The following is a 23,164-nucleotide window of genomic DNA, read 5'->3' as shown; positions in this document are numbered from 1 at the left end:
CAAGCGCTGTATTATACCTCCTGGGACTCGGTGGCAGTAAGAAAATAAATAAAATATGTGATGAACCTTGCTGGGTAGCCGCTGCTTACGATACTGATTGCTCCGGTACATAAAATCGTGCGAAAAAAATTGTGCTAGATCAACAAAAGGACCATGTACCACAATAGGGAGATAAACGGTTCGCTATGCCACACCGAAAAATTGATGTAGGCGAGTGAGAATCGCCGCAGGTCGTTAGTTAGCAAAGGGGACATGATAGCTGAAAAAAAGAAGCACACTTTGCCGGGACAGCGAAGATTATGACAGAGGACATGAAAACCGAGCAATTTATTGGCATTCAGGCTGGCTTCATGAGGCGTTTACGAGGGCCAACTACACTGGGCCCGCTCGTATTGTCACACGGTGTGCGAAGGTAAAAAAGAAAAAAAAAAACGGAGAAAATAGGTCGTTGTAGCTGTCTGGCCGTTGCCGACAATATCTACCAAAAGCTCGGGGTAGGAGCAATCCACCCTGACTTGTTCCTTTTAACTTGCTTTTTTTTTTGCATTTGTACAATACTAGGCTGCACGTGAACCGGCATATCTTTATAGCAGCTTGCCGCTAAAGAATAAGCGACAATGATAATTGCTAGCTTGAAGGTGATTTCGCGTACTGCTTGTGTTTGCTTCCCGTATCGACATTGGACGACAAATAAGCAAGCGTTTAGTTATTTAGTTAGTTAGTTGGCTAATTAGTTAGTTAATTAGTTATATCGAGTTTAATGGTGCAAAAGCAACTGAGGCTGTGATGCGCCGAACACAAGGCTAGAGTTTTCTGTTTCATATCGTTTCGTTTTATTACCTGAAAGACCCCTTCCGGGGTATTACACAAGAGGTGGGTTACAATTTATGGGTGAGATTACCATCTTTAAATGTAAGGGGAAACACTAGTTGCAAATGTCGATCGGCAGGTGACAGCAGCAATGACGTAAACACGGTAAACAAGTGTACACTTCACTAAAAAGTGCCAGTACGTTAAGTACGGTGCCGCCGAAGTTCATGATTCTGAAGTATTCTCTGCATAACCGCTTTTCAAGGATGACCGAGATGAGCTATTAGTGCATTGTGCCTGCTGGACGTATCTCGCTAATTTTAATCACGTCGCTTTTGCTGCACGTTGTAGTTTCCCCCCTTTCTTGTAAATGCTTTCAAAGAAGCTGAAGACGAATTCGTTTCAATCTCATGCGGAAACTTAATTTTGTTTTGTTTCGTGTTCCCCGGTGAAGAACATTGCTTCAACCTTATTCGTACTTGCTGAAATTCTTGTCATGCTGCCACCGCAAGCAGGTAAATACGGAATAAAGTCAGCTAGCCTGAGACCGCTAAGAAAAGCAAACCTGTAACATTAGCCGATTTTTGTGTCCTCGAAGGGAACGAAAAATAAATGCGCAATGTAAAAAGAAGTGTGACCGTACAGCTTTAATGCATAATTGTCCAAAAAGAGGCGATTATATACACCCTAAGTATAAAGGAGTAAGCTGTCTTCTAGCGCTCCCTTTTATAAAAGGAAGTGCGCTAGAGGACAGATTACTCCCCTTTCGCACCCATACAGGTGTATTCGTGTTTAGAGTGCAGGAACAGCATGACGCTCGCATTTTTTCCCCCCAGGGGGCGCGAAATGAATAACAGTCCAAAAGAAATTCCTCGATGTATGTAGTTTTCCCGCACATTCGCCGAGAAGTTTGTATAATTATTATTTAGAATTCACCACACTATTTGAAGCGCACTTTATGGCGTACAAGTGAAGTTAAAGATTAACGCAACAGTAATGCCGTTCTTTTATTTCTTTCTTTTACTTTTCGAGAAGCAAATGACGCGCACAGAAAATGCGGACACCTCGACCCACGACGCGGTTTGTCCACTGTCGTCAGAAGGTAGTACGAAGCGATCAATGGACCTAAAAGAGAAATCCACAATCACGTGCTCGCTGCAAACGCGGGCTGCAGCGCAAGAAACTAGCTTAGCGTAAAACAAATCCCAAAAACGCGGTTTCTCCCAAGCAGCCGTCCGCTGAGCAGAAATTTCAGGGAGCAACAGAAACCTGCAAAACCTGCCTCCGAAGAGAGCGTTCGGTAACGACATTAATTTTGCATGGCTACAATGATTTCCTGACAAGCCTCATACACCAACGCGAGGGAGCGTGCCGCCCAAGAAAAGACGCTGCGTTAAGAAAGAGGCTAACCGGCCGTTTTATTGGCCGTCCCTGAACGAGGCGAAGAGAGAGAGAGATGAGATGATTGCGCAAATAACAGCGCGCCGTGCCTATTCTCTTACGGAACGACAAGGAGGTGGGGGAGGCCTTTTTCAGCGGCGCACGTCTAGTGTATGACAAGCCGGGAACAGAGCCAGCTGCCAGCGTGGAACGTCGACCGGCCGCAGGGGCACGTCGTTTTTCAACGGTTCATTCGATAAGCTCCGAGGCAGTCTATCACTTTGCTCCGGGCTCCGCGCGCGCATTGTTTTTACGTTCGCTGCGAGCGGGCCTGCCTTTTATTGATGAACGCTCGTCGCAGAACCCGTTTTTCACGCCGCGAGCTCCGCTGCTAGTGACTCTCCCTCATTCGTTCGTTCATTCGTTCCCGTGCACTGTTCCATTATAATTCGCGCGCGTTTCTTTCTTTTCCCTTCTTCCAACCTTCGAATAGAGCAATAGAGTCTGAGTGGGTGCAGCGTTGGGGAACACCCAGCAGTTCTTGGCCGCAGGCAAATGAAAGTGGCGATTGTAAGGTTAACGGAGTAGTCGCTCCGCTCTTAATAAAGACTGCACTTGACTGACTTACAGAGCTTGATTAATAGTAGAACGGAGGTGAAATTCTCGTGACGCGAGAGTACACAAACGACGCGGCTTCATTCAGTTCACTTCTCCTGAGCCACATTAAGCAGCATACAATATGAAGTTCAACCGAGTACTCAATGAAGGGGAGTAGGAAGCTCGTTATCTACAGAAAACGAGAAAGAACTAAACAGTTTTCGTTCCAAGCCGCTGCATTCCGCTTCACATACGTCCTGAATCAACCAAGCTATTCTGACGGTAACAGGCTATAGTGGCTACTATTAGAAAGGTATATGGCATGGTACGAAAGGGTTTAATGTTCTGAAGCTGCCTGTACGTACGTTTTGAGGGCTACTGTAGTGGAGGACTACGGATTAATTTAGATCACCTGTGGTTTGTTAACGTGCAGTTGCATCGCATGACATTCGGACGTTTTGGCATTTCGTTAGCATTTCGGATGTTTTAGCCGCCACAACCAGGATTTCCCACCAAGGCCTTGAGCTTACCAGTCGAACAGCAGAACCATACAGTCATCGCTGCGGGTCTAGCCTAGGAAATCGCTGACGAGAGCGTATGTGTGAGACGCGCGCTAGAGTTATGTGCGCACACATTTTTGTCTCTTTAACGGCAGGCGTTCAGCCAGGTTCTGACATCCTTGGCGTATCCCGACACTTTTGTACGAAACGTAGGGCTAGCTCAAAGCATTCACTGTCACTTATTACGAACCCAAAAGATGTCCGGAAGCAAAAAGGGAGAATGAAGGCAATCAATTTCTCATCTATATGAGTCTAGAACAAACAGCGGTTCTAAGTTACATGGCTTGTTTCCAGAAGGGACAAAAACCTAAGAGGAGGAAAGAAGCTTTGTTTGTTTGTTTTTTCTTTCTAACACCGCAACTCCCTGGGGCGCGGTAAGCTGAGAGATTATTGCCTTGTCAAAAATACCGCTCGCTAAGAGCTGCGTTCTCCCCCGCGGCGCGCACTTTGTAACCTTCCGCCGCTGCTGGCGTCGAGGGGTGAGTTGCGGCGCTGATGTGGCAAGCGCGGCGTTCGCGGGCGCACCACGACGAGACCTCGACGCGCGCTAATAAATTGCGCCGAGGTTAGCGGTTAGCCCCGTTTTTTACGGCCCCACGACGACGACGAAACGAGGCAGCAGCGCGCGGCGGCCGCCCATGTTGCTCGCCGATGGCAGAGGCAACGTGAACCGCGCTGACAAAGGCAACGAAAAAGTGAAAGAGGAGAAGAAGAAAGAAGAGAACGATGAGGTGGAAGGAAACAATGAAAATAGAGGCAAGGAAAAAGAAAAAAAAAAGCGAAGGTGCACGGCGCGAGTAGCGGGAGAAAGGCCGCGCACTATCCTCTCATACATCACGCTCAGAAGTGGGGAAATGTTCCACGTTTTGGGCACGATCCCCGGAGAACTGTCGTTGGGCGATAGAGAGGGAAATGGGAGAGGCTGCGATTTGCCGCCTTGTAAAAAAAAGTAACGGTGCAGTACGTCGACGTGCGATGAAACAGGAAAGAGGGGAAGGGAGTGTTATGAGAGCTTGAGATAAAAACGAGTCCGAGAAAGAGAGAAAAGAGAGGCAGGTGGAGAGAGAGAGAGAAAGGAGGAGGGGGGCGGGAAGCAATAGCCTCGTCCAACAAGGCGTGCACGCGCGCCTATTGAAAGAAGAAGGGCCGTGCTCTTGGCTGCCGCGGTGAGCCCCGTTAATCTCGGCGGCGGCAGATTTATTGACAGGCACTGGTTGCGACGCGGTCGTGCGAGCCCAGAACGCGGTGGGGAAAAAATCCTTGGCCCCCTTTTCTCCCCACTGCTCCCTCGGCTGCACTCCTTCTGTTCCCGTCTAGATGCTACTCTAACGTAGCGGAACGCGTAAAACGCTAGCGCGCGGTGAGAAACGCAGGGACTAACAATATCTTGCTGTTATACTTAACTCTATAAAGAATACACTTAATGAACCAATGACCGGAAGGGGCGGAGTCGCTTTGCAGGCCTAATATTTTTCGCACCTACCAGCTTTTACGATAACATGCATTAGAAAGGCGTGTGGCCTATGTGAGGACAATCGATATGGGCGGGGGGGGGGGTGGGGGGGGGGGGTTAAGTTGTAGAGATAAGCCAATAACGGACATGACCAAATGCCTGAAAAATTTGACTTCTTTTGATTGTGTATTCAACAGTCCAATGCAGAAGATATAAACTGATGTGTAAGAAAACGGCGTTCATTGCCTACGCAAAAACAGAAGTTCCCCAAACTTTGAGAGTTCTTGACATTCTGAAACAGAGTAAACTTCCGTGACTAGTAAGAAAAGAAAAGTTGCACACTAATGACCAGCCTACAGCTAGAGCTCGTCAACTATAACTGGACCCCAGCCCTGTCCACCCGCCCCTTTTAGGCTTATTTCAGCGAATCAGTGACACAACAGAGAGCCCCTGATCGACCAACGTAGGCACGGGGATCTTGTTATCAATGAGCAGGCGGCTGCATTTAACCCTTCTCTTGCTGTGATTACGGTCTCTTCATTCAAGCAGATACAGTTGCACAGTGACAGAAACAAAGTGGTGACAGAAACAAAGTGGACGAAAAGACACAAAGAAACAAAGAAAGAGCGGGAAACCACGACAACACCAACTGGACGGAACGTCTCGTTGACAAGAAAGAATAATTAGCCCGGTATCGAAAACCGAAGCGAAAGAAAGGGAGAAGAAATTAGGAGAGAAAACAGCCTCCTGCCCTTCAGGAATCGAAAGCCGCGGCAGTTCATTTAGACACGGGCGTCTCCAGAACAGCGAAATACTACCACGTTTCGATCGGGCTCCGAAGCATGCAAGGGGTGGGTGAGAGCGGGCGTAAGGCTAAAAGGAAGGGGGAGAAGGGGGAGGGGCGTGCTTGGCGAAAGAACGGAGTGAACCGCTGGTCGCCCTCGGGGCTCGATAACGGCCGCTGCTGAGGGACCCCCCGCTGTATTGATGTTTCACTCCCGTTAATTGGGCAGTTGGGGGGGAGCGAACGCTCGTGTAATCCGCCCGTTCCCCGGCGGACTCGCTAGCAACCCGATACCTAGAAGAAACCGGCGCGAAGCCTACAAAGACTGGCTGCGCATGCGGCCAGCGCTGTTACTTATAGCCAATCCTCCTCCCCCTCTTCTTTACTCCATCCTTTCCCCAGGGTCCAAGCCCGGAGCCCCGAAACCGAGAAAGGAAACTACGTTGTGCCCTTAGTTAGCATAATACTCAGCCTCCATCGCCAGCAGTTTTCTTGGTTAGCGAAGCAGTACAACCGAAGACACGCAAGAAGTTGCTCCTCCTTTCATGGACTCCGCAACTCTCTCTTTCTTCTCCTTCAGTTATCCTTTCATTCGCTCATTTCCTTTTTTTTTTAATGACACTACCATCCCAAGTATTCTGCGCCGCCGTGCCCTTTGGCTGACATATCGGTTACCACTTCGAGAGAGGCCGAATTTCTGCCTGCACTCCCCGCCAGGAATATATTGAGTGTCGGCGACTTTTTTTTTCGCCCCCTTTTTCCTGCTCATTCTTTTTTTTTCTTTAGCACGAGCCGCCGTTGTTGAGAGCGCTCGCCTCCGTCACGGCGCTCGCCTCTCTCATTTCCTCCGAATCGAAAACCTCGGTGGCGTACATCTCGGAGGAGATACAGAACTCCGCGCGGAGCGCCCGAGGAAACCGCGCGCACGCGCGCAGGCTCAAATTCCCCTAGCGGTGGAATGCAGCCGTGGGAGCAGATGGAAAGAAATATTCTGCCGCTGGGGAAGGAATTAAAAGATATGTACAGTGTTCGACTGCGACCCGCTGCTCCCACACAGCGCCCTTTTTTCTGTCTTTCTTTTCCCCTCTTTTTTCCCCTCCTTTTTCAAAGGTATTAAACCACTAGCACGGGTCTGCGGTGGCCCGCGATCCCCCGATATGCTCGATGAACTCCTCCTCTTTTTTGTCTACCACGAAGGGAGTTAATTTAGGCGCTCGCATAGTGAAGGTTTTATTTCCTAGCGCTTCTCCACCGTTATCTTCGTCCCGGGGGGATAACCGCGCTCTTTCAAGAGCTAAACCCTCGAAAGGAAGTCCCAAAGCGCATGCCTGCATATCAGAGAACTGAGACTATTGTTCCGCTTTCCGCCAGAACAGCCAGGTTCCGCGCAGGAGATTACTGAACGCCTCTTTGTTATGCCGGCATTTAACGTTAGCTATGGGGTAATGAGCCGAATTCGAAGGCAAGAAACAAAGCGAAGAAGCACGCTTTGCTGATTTCTGCGGGAACGCTTGCTGAGCGGTATAGCGCGTAAACTTTGCAACAGTGTCAGTTTTTTATAGCAGAAACTCGAGACCATGTAGCGACACTCTAATGACAGGGTTCATGGCGTTCGACGATTGTTACAAAACTAACGAACCCCTATGACGCCCGTGAGGCGCCGTGAGGACTGAGAAACGTGACCTCTTTTACAACACCAAAGCCGGTGTTACGTAGTTAGGGCACTTGGTTGCGCAATGGCACCTCTCGAAATAAAATCAGGTTCGCCGTTACGTCACGTCAGGCATTGTCAGGCTTAAGCACCGGGACCTGCTCCATACCGCTCGGCCTTCATTGTACTACTGCGACCGCCAATTTGGCAAAGAGAGGCGAACGAAAGTCGAGACAAACATAGACGTTAAGTAAGGTTCGAAACTCGCTTTTATTGCAACCCAAAGCAAGGGTACGCTTTGTTGGAACACCGTGGGAGCAAGGGGAGAAAAAGACAGCCGCGCCGGCTCTTGGGGGTAACACAAGTGTGACACTCTCGTGTTTCCTCCTGGTGGGGCATGAAAGCAGTCGCGCTGGTTCAGAGGCAAAAGAAGACCCACCGCACCACGCTGGCGTGAGTGACAGTCGGCTAACAGCTCCTGCCAATCAAGGCGGCTCGCTTCGTTTCCAACCGCTTCATTGGCGCGACAACTCCTTCCCCCTTCCCCAAGCGCCCTCCTCGCGTGCCTTGCGGCGCACACGCGTCAATTCATAGAGCACAAGCGCGCGAGCGCTCTCCAAGAAAGCGCCGCTGCAGCGGCGGAAGAAGGAAGATGGGGAACAGTAGGGAAAGATGAGAGAGAGAGGACACTGGGAACCGCCGTCGCTCTGTCGTAATTATCCCGCCGGAGTGAGCACTAATGGTGCGTCGCATTCGGCACTTCCCCCCTTTTCGAGTCGGGAAAGAAGAAAGGACAAGAGAAAGGACGGACGACGAAGTTGGGGAAGAAGAAGAAGAAAAAGGGAAGAGAGGAAAGCCGGGAAGGAAAAACAGTCGACGATTAGGCGAAGCGTGGAGCAGCCCGAATATCGTTAAGCCGCGAAGGCGTGCGCCGCTCGCGAAGCGCGCGGCGGTGGTGAAGCGCGCAGGCACTCTCCTGAGACGGGAAGGCGGAGGAAGGGAGGAGTGCGTGAGAATAAAGGAACGGCGGAGTCGAGAGCCGAGTTTCCGACTCCCCGAGTCTCTCCCCACAGCTTCGCTCCCTTCCATGCCTACAACCCATTCTTCCCTTGGCGACAGTGGCGTTGGGGAAAGTGTGGGCGGGCGGCAAAACTCTCGGTGGTCTCCAGCGCTGGCTACTTTGCCTGTAGTCGAGAAAGCGTTACATTGACTATCCGCCCGGAACGCCGAAAGCAGGGCTAGTTTTAAATGAGCTTGAGCCGCAGGTATTTCCGTGCACGCTTCCTAGCGTGTCACTAAGAAGACGCCCCGATATACCTGTGTCAAGGAGGGGAAGTCGAGAAACAAAGTTCAATTTTGTAGTTTGTAGTCGCACGTCATCGGGCATTGCGTACTTAGCAAACGCTATAAGCACGCCAAGATTATAATTCTCTTTATCACTGAACATATCCTTACTTACGTTTCTAACAAATTTTATTAACCATTGGTCCTGAATTTAATATATTGGAGAGGCCACTCTTGTCCAATGTGCTCTCTAGTGATCTCGCAAAGTGCCCTGCTCATGGCCATATAATGAACTAAGAGTTATGCAGAAAAAAGAATGATAAAAACAGTATCAATGCGTACGCAACAAGCGGGTTCTATATGCACTCTAGGATTCCACATTACGGACAGGGCTCGCACCGTCGCAGCTCATCCAGGACTGGTCCTTAAGCCAGGATTCTTCATGAAAATAAAGCAAACGCAATTCTCCCAAACGCGGGAGAAAAAAAAAGTATGACAGGAAAACGCGTCTCGAACATGGAACGAGAGAAAAGAACAGAAACGGGAAAGAAAGATGGGGTAAGAGCGAAGGGGAGAAGAAAGAGACACGCTTCGTCGCGGTCGCCCGCACGTGGTGCCGTACGGCGGTGTTCGCAAACCCCTCCTGGAGCCGTTTTAATCAATACCCGAGGCTCCCCGCTAACAGGGAACTGCAGCTCCTGAATTCCTCCTCTTTCTTAGTTTTTCCGCTGTTCTCTCACTCATTTTCTCGCCCTGCCTTTCATAAGAACGCCGGGTCTCTCCCGTAAAGAGGAGCTCCGGAACGCATACGCGAGGGCTGCGAGTTCCCTCCCTTCAAAGATCGCGCTAGCACGCATCCGCTCTTTCCCCCTTTTCCCCTTTCTTTTGTTTATTGTTTACGCAAGCGCCACGCTATCCTCGCAGCAGTGCCTTTAACACTCGTTTCCGTGCAACTTTTAACGTAAATCCGGCACCCGCATGCATAATTAAAAGACAGCCGGCATCGCGCGCGCAAGCAGCGCGGTCTTTCCCTCCCCTCACTGGCTCCCGTCTATCCTTTTTTAGTGCTACTGCTTCTCTCCTGTTGCTGATGTTGCCGCTGCGCCCAACACAGCAGCTCACGCGGTCGCCGCAGACGCACGGTTGCACCTTCAAGCTCTCTTCTCTGTCTCTATCTCTCTTATTTGCTTTTTTATTTTTCGGGCACAACGTCGCGGATACTAACTCTTGTTTCCGTTTTCTCACCGCAGCAATTATGTTGTTTTCATCGCAAGAGGGCCTTCGCAGGTCCCGCCGCAGGTGCTATCTGGCGCGCGCCGGAGGATTCGAACGAGGGAGCGGCCCCGCTAGCTAGCGCCACTTTTCGCTCGTTTCCCCGAAGCATACCGTCTTTCTCTCTCTTTCTCTCACCAGTTCTGAAAATGAGAAAAGACCTCACGCAGCGTAAGATACTTCGAACCACCGTTCCCTTTTCTCCCTATTCTGTCCGCTCTTTCTCTCATCTGGCTGGACCCAGAAGAGAAGCAAGGATGCTGAGCACAGAGAGTAGTGAATCCAACAAAAATCCGCACCGCGAGCGGAGCAGGAAGGTGAAAAGGCCCGCTGTGAACGCACGCGGCAGCGGTAGGCCGCACTTGTGCGGGAGCCGCTGCCGCCGCTGCCGTCGGGGGAAGCGGGGAAGAGCCATTTGTTTGGATTGTCGCGTCGTTCCCCATTCGCGTCTCCATTTGCGCGCCCCAACCGCATACAGGCGGCAGGCGTACACGACGCTGCAACAGCGCGCGGCTCGAATCGCGCTGTGTTTCCCGGCCGCTGCAGTGTGTCGCGAACGGCTAACAAGGGCGCGAAACAACTGGCACGCACTCTACAGTCGTCCGGGCGGCTTAGGCGAGTTCCCTCGGCGTCACTTCTGTGTGTTTGTTTGTTCTTTTTTTGCTGGGTTCGTTTTCATTCCTGTTTGCTAGCGTCGACGCGGTAGTTACGCCCTCGCCCCAGCAGCTGTGTGCCGTCGTTTCCTAAAACGAGAGCAGGCAGTTTCGCGAGGTTTCGGGGAGCGAACGCCGAGCTTGATATACGGCGTATGGGAAGCAGTGAAATCGGCTACGCGGAATGGATGGAAGCGAATGAATGGACAAAGCAGGAAGGAGTGGTGGGGGAGGGGAGCTAGCGTTTTAGGCGGCGCGTAGTGTGGAGAAGTGGTGGTGGCGAAGGAAGGAGCTAGAACGAACGTTGGGGGAGGGGGAAAATGGCGAACCTGGTACTTTTAGATAAGCGCGACTGTAACCGGACGCAAATCGCGGAAACGAATGCGTGCTTTGGGAGAGGCGCAGAGTTGCAGTTCGTGACAGAGGTTCTGGCGGGGCGCTTACGCACGCTCCTGGGTTGGGCGGTTCCTGACGCGCAGCTCTTCAGATAGCGTACCACATATCTTGCCCCGGTGATGTGGGGACAACCGCCATTTTAACCTAGAAAAGAGAGCCATCGACCTGACGTCTTTGCTTGTTCAGTGAGCGTTCTCTAAAGGGTCAGGACGAGAATAGTTGAAAAACCTAAGCGATGCATGCAGCCGTTTTAGTTTGGTATTAAATTTCATCTCCATGCGTAAGCGCTTGCGTGGGCAATTCTAAATGTCAGTAGCCCAGATAGCGTGCAAAAACAGCTAGCTCTCCGTGCATAACACATCTTCAGACCATTGCTATTTGCATATAATTTGAGCGAATTATATATTTTTTTTTCTAATCTGTTCACGCCCTGCCTTTTCTTTTTTTTCTCTCTCTCACCTGTTCACGCCCTGCCTTTCTCATTCAACGATGTTGAGCCCCGATGCACAATGAAACCTCGTCCCTCGTTAGTTTGATTTGGTCCATAACTGGACCTCAATCGATTTCTTTTTTATTCTTTTGGCAGTGCACCATGAAAATTCCGCGAGTAACTTTTTTTCCTTCCTGTGAAGAGACACAGCACTGTGCTCTTAACGACCCAATAGCACTTCAGTGAGTTCGTAACATGTCTTCGACTTGGCAATAAAGCGGCTTCTCCTATAAAGAATACTGAAAATGAATGCGTAAAGCACTTCGATACCTCACGTTTAGCGTGATAAAGTGTGCGCCAGAAAGCTCTGAAAGAGCACGCCAAGCGATTTGTCTCAAGAGAAAAAACGACACTGACGAAAAAATGTTAGTATTCTTTCTAATGGGCTCGGTAGCTCAGTAAGGCGTACGCAGCAGTGAGTATATGTGAAATAGCAGGACGGGGCTGTTATTGAAAGGCTGCAATCACAGCCGAATTCATCCACGGAAGACCACCCTTCCTTGAGCCGATACATCGTTAGCGTGCTCCTAACCCACGATCTGTTATAGTAGCTCAGTGGATTCCAAGAGGCCGTAAACGTAGCAGAAGAAGGAACAGTCTGATGTACAGATGAAGGACATCTGGAAAGTGGGGCGTATTTAGCGTAGACCAGATCGATTTTAGGTTTGTTTTTCTGTTTTTCCGCATCTTTCCTTGCTAATAGCAATAGCATTAGATTATCTGAACAAAACTATATGCTTCTACCAAAAGTGAACAGAAATTATGAAAAGAAAAGGGCTTTTTTTCTCCGCCATAAAAACCTGGAATTCATTACCACTAGCAATGAAATCCGCACGTTCGCAGCCCACTTTTGTACACTTTACTAAAAAAACATCTCTTATCAACCCATTCAGCTTCATGCCATACATAAGGTTGCCTTAATCTTATTTTCTGTTCTCCACTCTGATAGCAAACGGTCATATTGTTACTCATCTGGAACATCATTTTCTCCTCCGCTTCTATTTTATAATCTCTGCATTTATTCAATGCCCATTGTTATCTGATGTCTTTTGTGTTTTTTCTCTTGCTCTTATGCTTTGCTGTTTTATGCCTTTTTTTTGTTAAATTATGCCCGCTAACTATTGTATAACTTATTCATTACCGCAAATTACACTAATAGGTTTAACTTGATTGTGTACTTCTGTTCCCGCTCCTCTGCCAAACTTTTGCTCTTTTCTTATGTATTCCTGATGGGAGGTCCCCCAGACAGTTTTCACTTTGGGACCTCCTACTGTACTAACTTTTTTATGAAACTTTCAACTCATTTGTATTTCGTTTCAATAAAACTTCAAACTTTCAAGGAGAGGCGCTTGTCTAGGAAGGACGTAAGTAGGGCGAATAATGGTGATCATCATCGTGACGATGGCAATGACGACACTTAATTGTCCATTAAAGCGCAGTCACAAATGAAAAAAAGAAAGACCAGTTAAAGAGAAGGCTCACCAGGATGACGTGGACGACCTGGAGCCGGGCTGGGACGGCTCGCTCTGGGACAGGCTGCTGACTCGCTTGGGCGACTGCGCGGCCACGTGCACGGGCTCGGCGCTCTCGTGGCTCTTGGCGGCCATCCGCTGGCGGCACAGGTCCTGGGAACGAGAGCAACAGCCACAACGTCAGACAGGCGCGGATGCGAGGACTTTTGTCCCCGAATAGCTTGTAATTCAGCTCAACTTCAGTGAGGCATTCACGGTTCATTTTGAGCTTCATTGAAAACCCAGCAAAACGAGGAGCTCTTGTAATGAAAAAGAAAGGCAGTCCGTATTCATTTCTGCGGGTTATAGTGGCTTAGCGTCCGACGGGGTCGAACGCTGTATGGCGCAGTGACACACTAGGTTAGTGGTTTGAGGTTTGTGGGGTTTAACGTCCCAAAGCGACTCAGGCTATGAGAGACGCCGCAGTGAAGGGCTCCGGAAATTTCGACCACCTGGGGTTCTTTAACGTGCACTGACATCACGCAGCACACGGGTCTCTAGAATTTCGCCTCCATCGAACTTCGACAGCCACGGCCGGGATCGAACCCGCGTTTTTTGGGTCAGCAACCGAGCACCATAACCACTGAGCCACCGCGACGGCAGGACACACTAGGAATTGAGCATGTAATAGTTCCCACGAAGCGTTGTATCTGAGCAATAGCTATCAAAGCGTATTTAAAACAGGTCTGGCTTTGCCGCGAGCCTGTATAGTTTTGTTACGAGACCCACCGCCGACTTCGCCGAGACATGGCTGCGACCCTTTCGCTCTTAGCTCGCAGTAAATACTTCTCTTCTCTCTACTCCTCTCTTAGTCTTATAACTTGTTATTCCTCACTGTCCCTCAAAGCATGTCCCAGGGAGAGCTGGTTGTCATGTTATCCGCCTAGAAACGTAGAACAAAGTAAAGAACAGGTAATGCAACGAATATTTTATAAGGAATTTCGATTTATTACAGCAAAAAAAAAATATATTTCGTGTATGCATTGGCGGTCAATGAACCTACATGAGCGTATGACTACAGCAAAATCAACTTCTGCGCACCACTCTTCAGTTAAAGCGATCCACAGCACAAATACACTGACCAATTACTGAATGTCACCGGTTAAAGACATTCAAAACGTGCCGTGTGTAATGTGCACTCAAAGGGAAAGGAAACTTTAAAGGTGTACTGATGTCTGAGTAAGAGCCGACGTCAGCGTTTTTGGTTTCCGCGAGGCTTCACCCTATGCTGCTTTTTTATAACATACACCTAGCGTTTAACCGAGATGGCTGTGTCTTCCAAACTTCGCGCGACATTTCTGCAAAAGTTATATGTAGTAATCTTCGGTCCAGGATGCTTTTTCTGCCTTTCCGCCCAGCAGGGTTCATCCGACACATTAAAAATGTGTTTCTCGTGCAAATGGCGTTGCAAGCACGCTACATGAGCCGCTGGGGCTCGAAGGATGCATGAATTGCTGCAGTACGAAACAAAACAAAAAATATGACCGATACACAATCAAAATAGTACGCAATATTTCACAAGTCACTGTTCATGTTACATAGTTGCATACACTCCGAGAGTTTTCCGGCTAAACAAGTTAAAGAGCTGGAGACGCCCCTGATGAAGAGTGATCTCTATGGATCGCATCATTTCCTCCTTTCGCAGAACGAGTGGGAAAACGAACATTTGCATAGGCGTACGCGTTTAGTGGATAGTGGGAGCAGGAAAATAAAAAATAAAAAAAGAGGATGCAGGAATGCTTGGGGGGCGGCCACAGCGCGCCTCATTTTCATCTTTTTTTTTTTTTCTAGGATGGGCAGAGAGCTTAAGTGTCTTGAGAGTTTTGCAAAGGCAACTCGTTTTACCGATCGATCAATTTTCGGGCAAGAAAAATTTCAAGTTTTCTCCGAGCTCTTATATCATTCTTGCTTTTGGTCGCGGGGCACTAGACCCAAAAATGCTGCTCTGAATACTATTTGAGTGCACTAGAGTCGAGCAGGTTATGTGGCGTGATACAGATGCCTAAAGCGAAAACTTCTGTGTCAGTACTACCGGCTTGAAACTAACTGTGCTTCCCTGTTTCAAAAAGAGTTGCTGCTGTCGACGACGGCCTCTTATATGTGCTAAGAAAAGAAGCTAAAACAAAATACGTAGCTTGTTTTTGAAGGCTGACAACTTTTTCTCACGCCAACATCGGAGAGAATTTGGAGTGGCCAGCACAAAGTCGCAGGCCTTCAATTTGACAACGACAGCTTACCTTCAAATATTGCAAAGCATGGGTAAAAACTGCTTGACAGTGTTGGAAGACAGGGCTATAAGTTTTTGTGTCTCAGTGACCTCGATGCAGCTAATAGTAGTGACAACTACAAGCTCGAAATATGCCGTCCTAGAATTCACGCGAGAAACCACCAGAGATGAAACAGGGGAAAAAAGAGCTGCGGTTAGCTTTAATGTCTTCCCTCGTGAAAATTACTATATTAATTTTTGAACTTTTGATGAGTTGATAGTTGATTTGCAGTAAATACACTAAATTGCTGTTCTTGCGATATATATCACAGACTTCCTTAAACGTGCGCTTTTCGCCAGCAGAAATGAGCAGTTAGACCTCCCGAAAGTACTGCTCACAACATAAACCGCAACCACCGCTTAATATCCCGAAGACCACAATTCGCCAACTATGGCATTGCGAAAGTTAGCAAACCCGAAAACAAGGAAGTTTGTGAATATGCATTTTTCGCTTGCCTTGAAGCCCGAGGAGCAGAGACTTCGAAGAAAGTTCTGAAATCATATCGAAAAACAACAATGGTAATGGAGTTTCTGTTTCGCTGACACGATGACATTGCGGCACGGTTTCACTTTCGCGCACTTTCTCACTATAGAGGCGCCCACTGAGGGCGCCAGAAAATTGTGAACCACAGCACAAATGCATCAGCGATAGCACATCGCTCGTAATCGGCACATCTAACTTTGAAGAGACCACAGAAGCGTTATAGAGGAAGACTCCGTGTCAGACAGACATCGACGATATGAGCTGGTCACGGCCGTCATCTAGAGAACACTGGAACCGAACAGAACGATGAGCAAGCCTGTCGACTCTGCTGAGCTACTCATAGCGCAAGTCTTCAAGCACACGCACACACACAAGGACGACCGCACGAACCATTTCGACAACAGGCGGACGAAGAAACGAGGGAATCCAGCTAGCGCGGCGTCGGTCGCCGCGAAACTCGCTGTAGCGGTGTTCATAAGCGAGCGCGCGAGTTGCGGGATACGAGTGAACGGAAACGGAAGTCAGATACCAGGGCGAAAGTGAGGGTGCGCGACAAAGCGACACAGTTTCCACCACCAACGCGCACGCTACGTCAAACCCAGGAAGAAGGGGGCGGCGGCCGTCGACTACACGGCGCATATTGACTGCCACCGCACTGTTGCACTGCACATACAGTGGGAACGATTCGCCTCACCCCTTCTTCTCTGCCGCGAGTTGGGCGAGTCTGAGCGCGCGCCGTGCTGCTCTGTATATATATATGAACGGCAGCGGCCGGCGCTGCTGCGCGGTGAAGCACCCTCTTTCCACTTTTCCTTCCCCGTCTCCCCCTGTCGCTTCGAGGCGCACTCTTATCTAGCAGGCACACGTCGCGGAATGTGAGAGCTGGCGGACGATGCTGCGGCCCCGAGCCGGCCTCGTATGTAGTACGTGACGGCGTTGTGGCGAGCGTGGTTTTCGGGGCTGCGGTTATTTATCCCTCTCCGTGGACGCTGCAACTGCCAGGGAGCCACGCTATTGGATGAGATGGAGGCGGCGTTTGGGGGAGAAACGCGGCGTGGCCCCCCTCCAGCTCCCTCTCCTTCCGTCAGCGGCGCAGTGTCATTCGTCAGAGGGGATAAGGGCTGAAGATCGGGGGACATAAATCGCGTGGATTGACAGGTTTCGAGTTTAAAATGTCAGATGTCATGAGGTTCCGCAAGGGAATAAATGTCGGAGGGAAATGAAAGACAGCGGATAAAACGAAGAGCTGGAGGAAAGTGGAAAGGCGGGCGAAAAATATAAAAGGGCGTACATAATGCAAGAGCCTGTAATTATGCCTACATGAATGTCGGTTGCAAACTGTTGGAAATCGCGCGGCACTCACAAACGCGGCCGGACAGCCTGTAATGATACGTCGAATACAAATAAGGTTCAACAAGGGGAAGCTTTGGGCCAGTTGGTCTGACATGTTGGAGAGGAGGAATAACCGCGAACTTGGACGAGACTTAAGAACGAGAAAAAGACACGTCTCCAACACATCGAATACAAAGTATATGAAGGTGGCCCAAACAGAGGGCAAGTACGGGTCGTGCAATATACAGAGAAGTCGATGTCATACTTTCGCCTGGAGGGACAGTGACATTTTTCGTTTGCTTGAAGGCCATCTAGCTACCTACTTTTTGAAGTCAGGCCGCACGCAGCAGTGGGTTCATAGAGCAAGCAAACCCTCGTGATGTTGTTCATTCGCACAGCGAAGGTGCCCTAAGCATTGTGGCCGCAGGCGTTCCAACAACGACCATTTCCTCTGTCAGGCAGGTGTAATCTAAATTAATAAGGAACTAAAGGACGCGTAATGACATTTAGCGCGCTGTAGTCATCCAAATAATATCTTTTGAAGTTATCACACAACCTAACGAACAAATTACACGACAGATTTAGTAACATATCTGCGCTGCCTTTTTTTTGTCTTTCATTGTTTCTTTTTTTCTCTTTGTTTTACTGTTGTGGCTAAGTGAACCATATTCAGCTAATCTGTACTGCCCACTGCCTGCCCGAGGTGTAGCAGAATATTAAATGTAAGGACGTGGCAGCCGAGATTACTCCCAGACTTTCATGTCTTATCAAAACGTGTGCACAAGCTAGAGCGTAGGGAACCCGACACCTAGGGCTAACTACAGTGCCCCTTCAGATCCTCGCTCTTTATTCCGAAGCTGCTGACTTTAAGAAAGAATAAAGTCCTTTCATACCCACGCCCGTAGGAGTTTCTCTTGAAACGCGTATAAAAGGCGCCCCTTGCGCGAGCATCTCTTCAGGACACCTCTGCTCCCCTACGTTTTATTGCCTTTTTTCAGTGCCCCCTTGCAATATGACTTCGCGGACAGAAGAACTGCTTTGCAAACTTCAGCAGCGAAGGAGTCAAACCGCAGCAGAAGAGAAAGCGCCGGGCTCCGCAGGAGCCTTAAACCCAACCCGCAGCACGTCCCACTGAACGATAGACGTGAGCCTCATAAACGGCCTCGTGCACGTAGGCGGTGTCTTCTGCGGGAACGCTGACACACCCGCTCGCCAGAGAGTAGCGTCGCGAGGAAGACGATTCGCCCGAAAAGGCTCGTTCCTTTTGGCTAAAAGGAGAGAGACCACAAGCACCCAAAGAAGCAGCAGCGGAGCACCGAAGCAGCGGGGACGCACGAAAATCAGGGAACAGGCTTTGGCACTCAAGCAGAACCCCTGGCTTTACTCCTTAGCCACGCGCTGAGAGAAAAAGAAAGCAAAGGGAAAAAAAGAAAAGAAACCACGCTGCCGCCTCCGACTGCTGTCGCGCGCTTTGGGAAAGGCGATGCGTGCGCTCGCGCGAGCGCTCACGGCGGCGGCTCGGTTTCTTCCTTGGCGCGCTCTCCCTAATCCCCGAGGAGGCAGAGCCACCGCGAGAGACGCGCAATTCGCGCAAATCCCGCGAAATCGGCCAGGCATGCGCTTCCACGGGGCCCCAACGCCTCCGTCTGTGGTGTGGCGAAGGGTGTGTGGGACGCGCGGGCGCACGCAGTTCGCGCCCTGGGCGCAAATTGGAAAGCGCGCCTCTCCGCCGTAGGCGCTCGCATTCTGCACCCTCGAATCCCTGCATTCCCCATTCCCTCTCTCCCCCTCCGTCCTTCTCGTTTCGGCGCGAAAGAAGCCAGCGGCTTTTCAGAATCTGGGCTAAGACTGCGCCTTCTTCTTGTCTTCTTTCGATTCTTTCCCTCCGTCTGATTAAGAAGTTGCGTTGGTTTTGCGGTTTGTTGATTCTTAATGTTGCCGATAGTGCTTTGCTAAGAGTTGCGCACAGGCTGAGGCGATCTTTCTATCGAACGGAAGCTAGCGGCTTCGAACGCATGCCATGGTGACTGGGAATTCGTGTAGGCAGGCGCCGTGCCCTCATTTACGTAATTCAAGGCCGACCGAGATCTCTAGATTAGTCATCGACCTCTCAGTGATTCCCAGCCAAAGTGGCTCGCTTGCACCACGAGAGCGTTGCTCTCGGTACGTACCACTCAATAAAATTAGCTTGATGACGTCATCTATGCGCTAACAGTCGTTGTCATCGAGCGTTTGCTAACTTTCACGCTCACACACGCGCACAAAGAAAAAACACAACGATTTCAGCGAGGAGTTTTGGTTTCGAAGCGTTTATATTTACCTGCATTGACTCAGAGGTCGCGCGACAAATAATTGCAAACTTGTGTGTCCGTGACCACTACGAAAAGAGAACTTAAACACACCGTTTTCTAAACCGTTTCGACCGCAAATGGGCGAGAAGAAATATGGCCTTGTGTAGCTAGTCGACACCGGTCTCGCTGCAAAGTCGCATCATCGTTCATGTAGAGGCGCGCGCCAATACAAAAATGGCAAGAAAGCACGCGTAAAAGGCTCAACCGAGACGTGTAAAAAGACGACGCCTTTGCTTCGCCGCACCCGGCCGCAGCCGATGATTGATGAGGCCCGCCTGAATGCCGAGGTAGGTAGTAGCGCCGACTTTAAGCGAGGTGTTGAGGTTCACGCCTCACATTTCGTATTTTTTGTTTTTCAGCCCCAAAGACACTGACTTCCCCGTGCTTCGCAAAATGTACAAATCCACTCGTTGCAACTGCCGATAGTACCACAGGCGTGTGCAACATACAAATTTTTCCTCGCATTCTTTTCTACTTTTCGGCATTTTGTAACGCTGTATTTTTATGCGCCGGAATGGTAATACGTTGCATTTTTTTTCCTGTTTAACGCCTTTCTAAGTTTCCAATTTTAAACACCCACAAACTTAGCTTATGCATAGCTACCTTCTCTTTAGGTCTTGCTCGCAGGTGAAACCGTAACTAGTTTCGATGCTGCTTAAGAACCGATGATAATCAGTCGCAAAGACCGGTAGCCGGCCGCTGTATTGAGGAAGCGGGACTACGACTGCAGGATACCAGTATTTTTTCAGGACTATCTGAAAAACGCGCCTGGCGGTGGTCATGCAACACCACTGCAGGATAGTGGAAAATCAGACTTTGAATACAGGAGCAGCCCATTTGTATGTGGTTAAAATGACTTTGCACAATATATCGCAGGAAGTGCGCAGGAGTGCACTAAAACCCCGGTCTCCTACGAGAGATGAGTTGGACGAGTGCTGTATGAGACACGTTCCTCACTATTTGTGCCCGCGTAGGTGCAAAGTGCCGACACTGAAAAGCTGTTGGGCTTGGGGGTGGGTTAAGGTGCAGGGGGAGGGGTATAGGGCACTGTTGGGGCGGTCTGCTTTCTGTGGTTACGTTATGAACGTGAAGTTGTTGAGCACAGCAATATGTGCGCGTTTGTCATGTCCCGAAAGAGCCTTTTGTTTGATTTCCCCCGTAGAAAAAGCGTCACCTGGACAAGCTAGAACAGTGCCAACCTGCCTGTGGAAGTCGATAATGTGTACAGATCGTCTAGTAAACATTAAAACTTGTTTCATTCAACCCCCGTGAGCGTAGTACGTAGGCTTTTTTTCTGCCTACTATTTTTTGTCTTGAACACCAGCCGAATCTCTATGACGTACCAGCACAGGAGGTATCTCAGGTGGTTTATCGACGACGCTTCCCTCCCACCGCAAACCTCTCTTTCTGCTGCTGCTCTGTAATGTTTTCCAGAACTAGAGTTTCTAGATAAACGTAACCTGAAACAAACACTAAAAAGAAAAGCAAATCGGGAGTTGAAGCGGACGACACGTATTGTGACATGGGTTACGTGGCCACATGACGACACCAACGGCTCACGTGATGAAGTCATTACATGTGGGCGACTGCTATAAGAGCTGGGAGGGCTCTGGCAATAACAGGTCACGCGGTAAAGGGAGAAAAAAAGAACAGAGCAATATTTGAACGCTCTGTACTTCCTCTACTTGTGGCCGACTCCTCACTCTCGGATCTTATATCTAGCGCGGGTAGTCCTGCGGGGTTGCGTACGTTACCACAGGTGACATATTCGTATTGGCTGACTGGACAGAGCGCAGGCTTGCATGACATTCTCCCGTAATCGATAACCGATTGGGAACCATGGATTACGAAATGTTAGATCGAGAGCGGGAAACATGGTACGAACGTAGAAGTCGCTTCAAGAACTATCATTTTAACGAGCGATCGCTGCCTACATCAACCACTGAGCCCAATGATGTTGCGCAGCTTATTTAGCTAAGTAAAATGCGTGTCCTCTTTTCGCCGCCCTCCCAAAGACGCCAACCGAACACAACACTGGGGGCGCTGAGTGCAGTATGCGCGAAGGCGGACCCAACTCTCTACAGCTCGCGTATTCTGTGCGCCGTTGAAACAAGAAATATCGCAGAAAAAGCAACCCCCCCCCCCCCCCCACCTCTCACCCCGAAATGCAGCGCGCACTCGACCCACGGGGCGGGGCAAAAAATAAAATAAAATAAACAAAATGAGAATCAAACTGCGGATCGCATCATCCCATCGGGTGGCGTGATGCCCGCGGGTACGGCAACTCGATTACCCGTATGAATACGAGGCGGTGAAGAAGAGGGCCGAATGGAGAAGAGGGCGGGGTGAAGGAAAGAGTATGGTGGAGGGGGGGGGGGGGGGGGGGAAGTAGAGACACGCGAAGACTTTCCCGTTTATACTCGGCAAACACGTAGGCCATGCTATACCCCCATGCGACCGGTGCGCGGCTGTGGCAGCCACTTCAAAATCCATTACAATCCCCTTTCATCCGGGTCTTGTCGATGGCCGCGCCGTCCGAGCGGGCCGCCTCTGAAGGATGATGCGCGGCCGCGCCTCTCCACTGGACACCGCCCTTGTGCTCGAAGCAAGCAGGTACAGGGGAGAAGCCTAAGAGTGAGCCCATACCACCGTGTTTGTATCCGTTGGCTTGTGCCCGTCCGAGTGAGCCTCCAGGGATAGGTACAAAACGTAAATAAGAAATGGGGATAGCGGAAGAATCACACGTGTAGTATGTATACCATTCCCTCATCGCATGCACGCGAAGCCTTATAACTCCTTCCCTGTCTCTGCCCCTAGCACGTTTTTATCTTTTTTTTTCTAAGTACAGAAAAACTAGAGGTAAAGGCTGGATCCAATTTTCCAGTGTTCCGCCCGCTGTACACCCCGAAGCCAAGGCAAACGAACGCTCGGCGTTTGGACAACGGCCGAAGGTGAACTCAGCTCGGCGCCTGTTAGCGCGAATGTGTTCACAACGCTCGAATGTTGGTGCGCACGTATTCACCCAGCTCTCTCGCTGTGCCGGGGGCGTAATGCGTCGCACCGACGCGATGTTGAAACCTGCCCACAGAGGCCCAGTGGTCTCTTCTATGTTCCTTTCTCTCTCTCTCTTCCGCCGCCTCTCACCGTGCCTCTTTTTCCTAGGGCTCACCAGTGCCTGCGGCGTGTTTTGTATATAGACAATGCTTCTCGTTCTATGCTTGGCAACATTCGCGAATGTCCTGTCGTAGGAACGCACTCAGCGCGTAATGGATGATTCGAGTACGGAGCCTATGTTGAAGGAGGATCTATACGCAGCCGGCGCAAGCTGGTACGGCCTGATTAATTGTCAACCGCTAGCGGAATGGTTTCTGACCACCAAGCAAAATGGAGTGTCGCCCCGGCAGGGTGTTGAAACCTGAACATGCGAGGTCTGTTAGAAAAGTATCCGACTTTATTTTTTTTTGCGAACACCTGTTGGATATGAAACAAGCGCGCTTACAGCAGCCGACCTTGAACCCTCGTGCGCATGCGCACGAATTTTTTCCCGCCTGCCGATAGCGTCAGTCGCTGGGAGGCAGCGTTTGAGTGAGGCAGTGCGCAGTGCTCTCGTCGGTTTTTTGTTGCAAGGAAAATGGCGGAGCGAGAGGAGCAGCGCTACTACCTCAAATTTTGCCAGAAACTTGGCGAAATCCAAGTGGAAACCATTCGAAATGTTCACACGGCTTTCGGTGATGATGCTGTGAGCAGCACACAGATTAAGCAGTGGTGCAACTGGTTTAAAGACGGCCGCACATCTGTGGAGAGAGAGCCACGCTCCGGTCGGACATCAACATGCCGAAATGACCAGGTAATTGCCGAAGTGAACGCTGTGGTGATGCGGGACTGCTGTG

At 50.0% G+C, this 23,164-nt stretch overlaps 1 protein-coding gene across 1 annotated transcript in view; it reads right to left on the bottom strand.

Moving 5' to 3' along the window:
- The window catches only part of IA-2 (tyrosine phosphatase IA-2), a 514,718-nt gene that overhangs the window by 57,220 nt on the left and 434,334 nt on the right, over positions 1 to 23,164 (bottom strand). Inside the window, exon 15 of the mRNA XM_089545824.1 lies at positions 12,813 to 12,955. Coding sequence (XP_089401950.1) covers positions 12,813 to 12,955 — 143 coding nt within the window. The remainder of the gene's footprint in view (positions 1 to 12,812; positions 12,956 to 23,164) is intronic.

This window comes from Amblyomma mixtum, chromosome 5 (genome assembly GCF_055824585.1).
Source record: "Amblyomma mixtum isolate Tamu chromosome 5, ASM5582458v1, whole genome shotgun sequence".
Classification (NCBI taxonomy): domain Eukaryota; kingdom Metazoa; phylum Arthropoda; class Arachnida; order Ixodida; family Ixodidae; genus Amblyomma; species Amblyomma mixtum.
The sequence above is the reverse complement of the archived record's forward strand: the minus strand, read 5'-3'. Positions and strand labels throughout refer to the sequence as shown.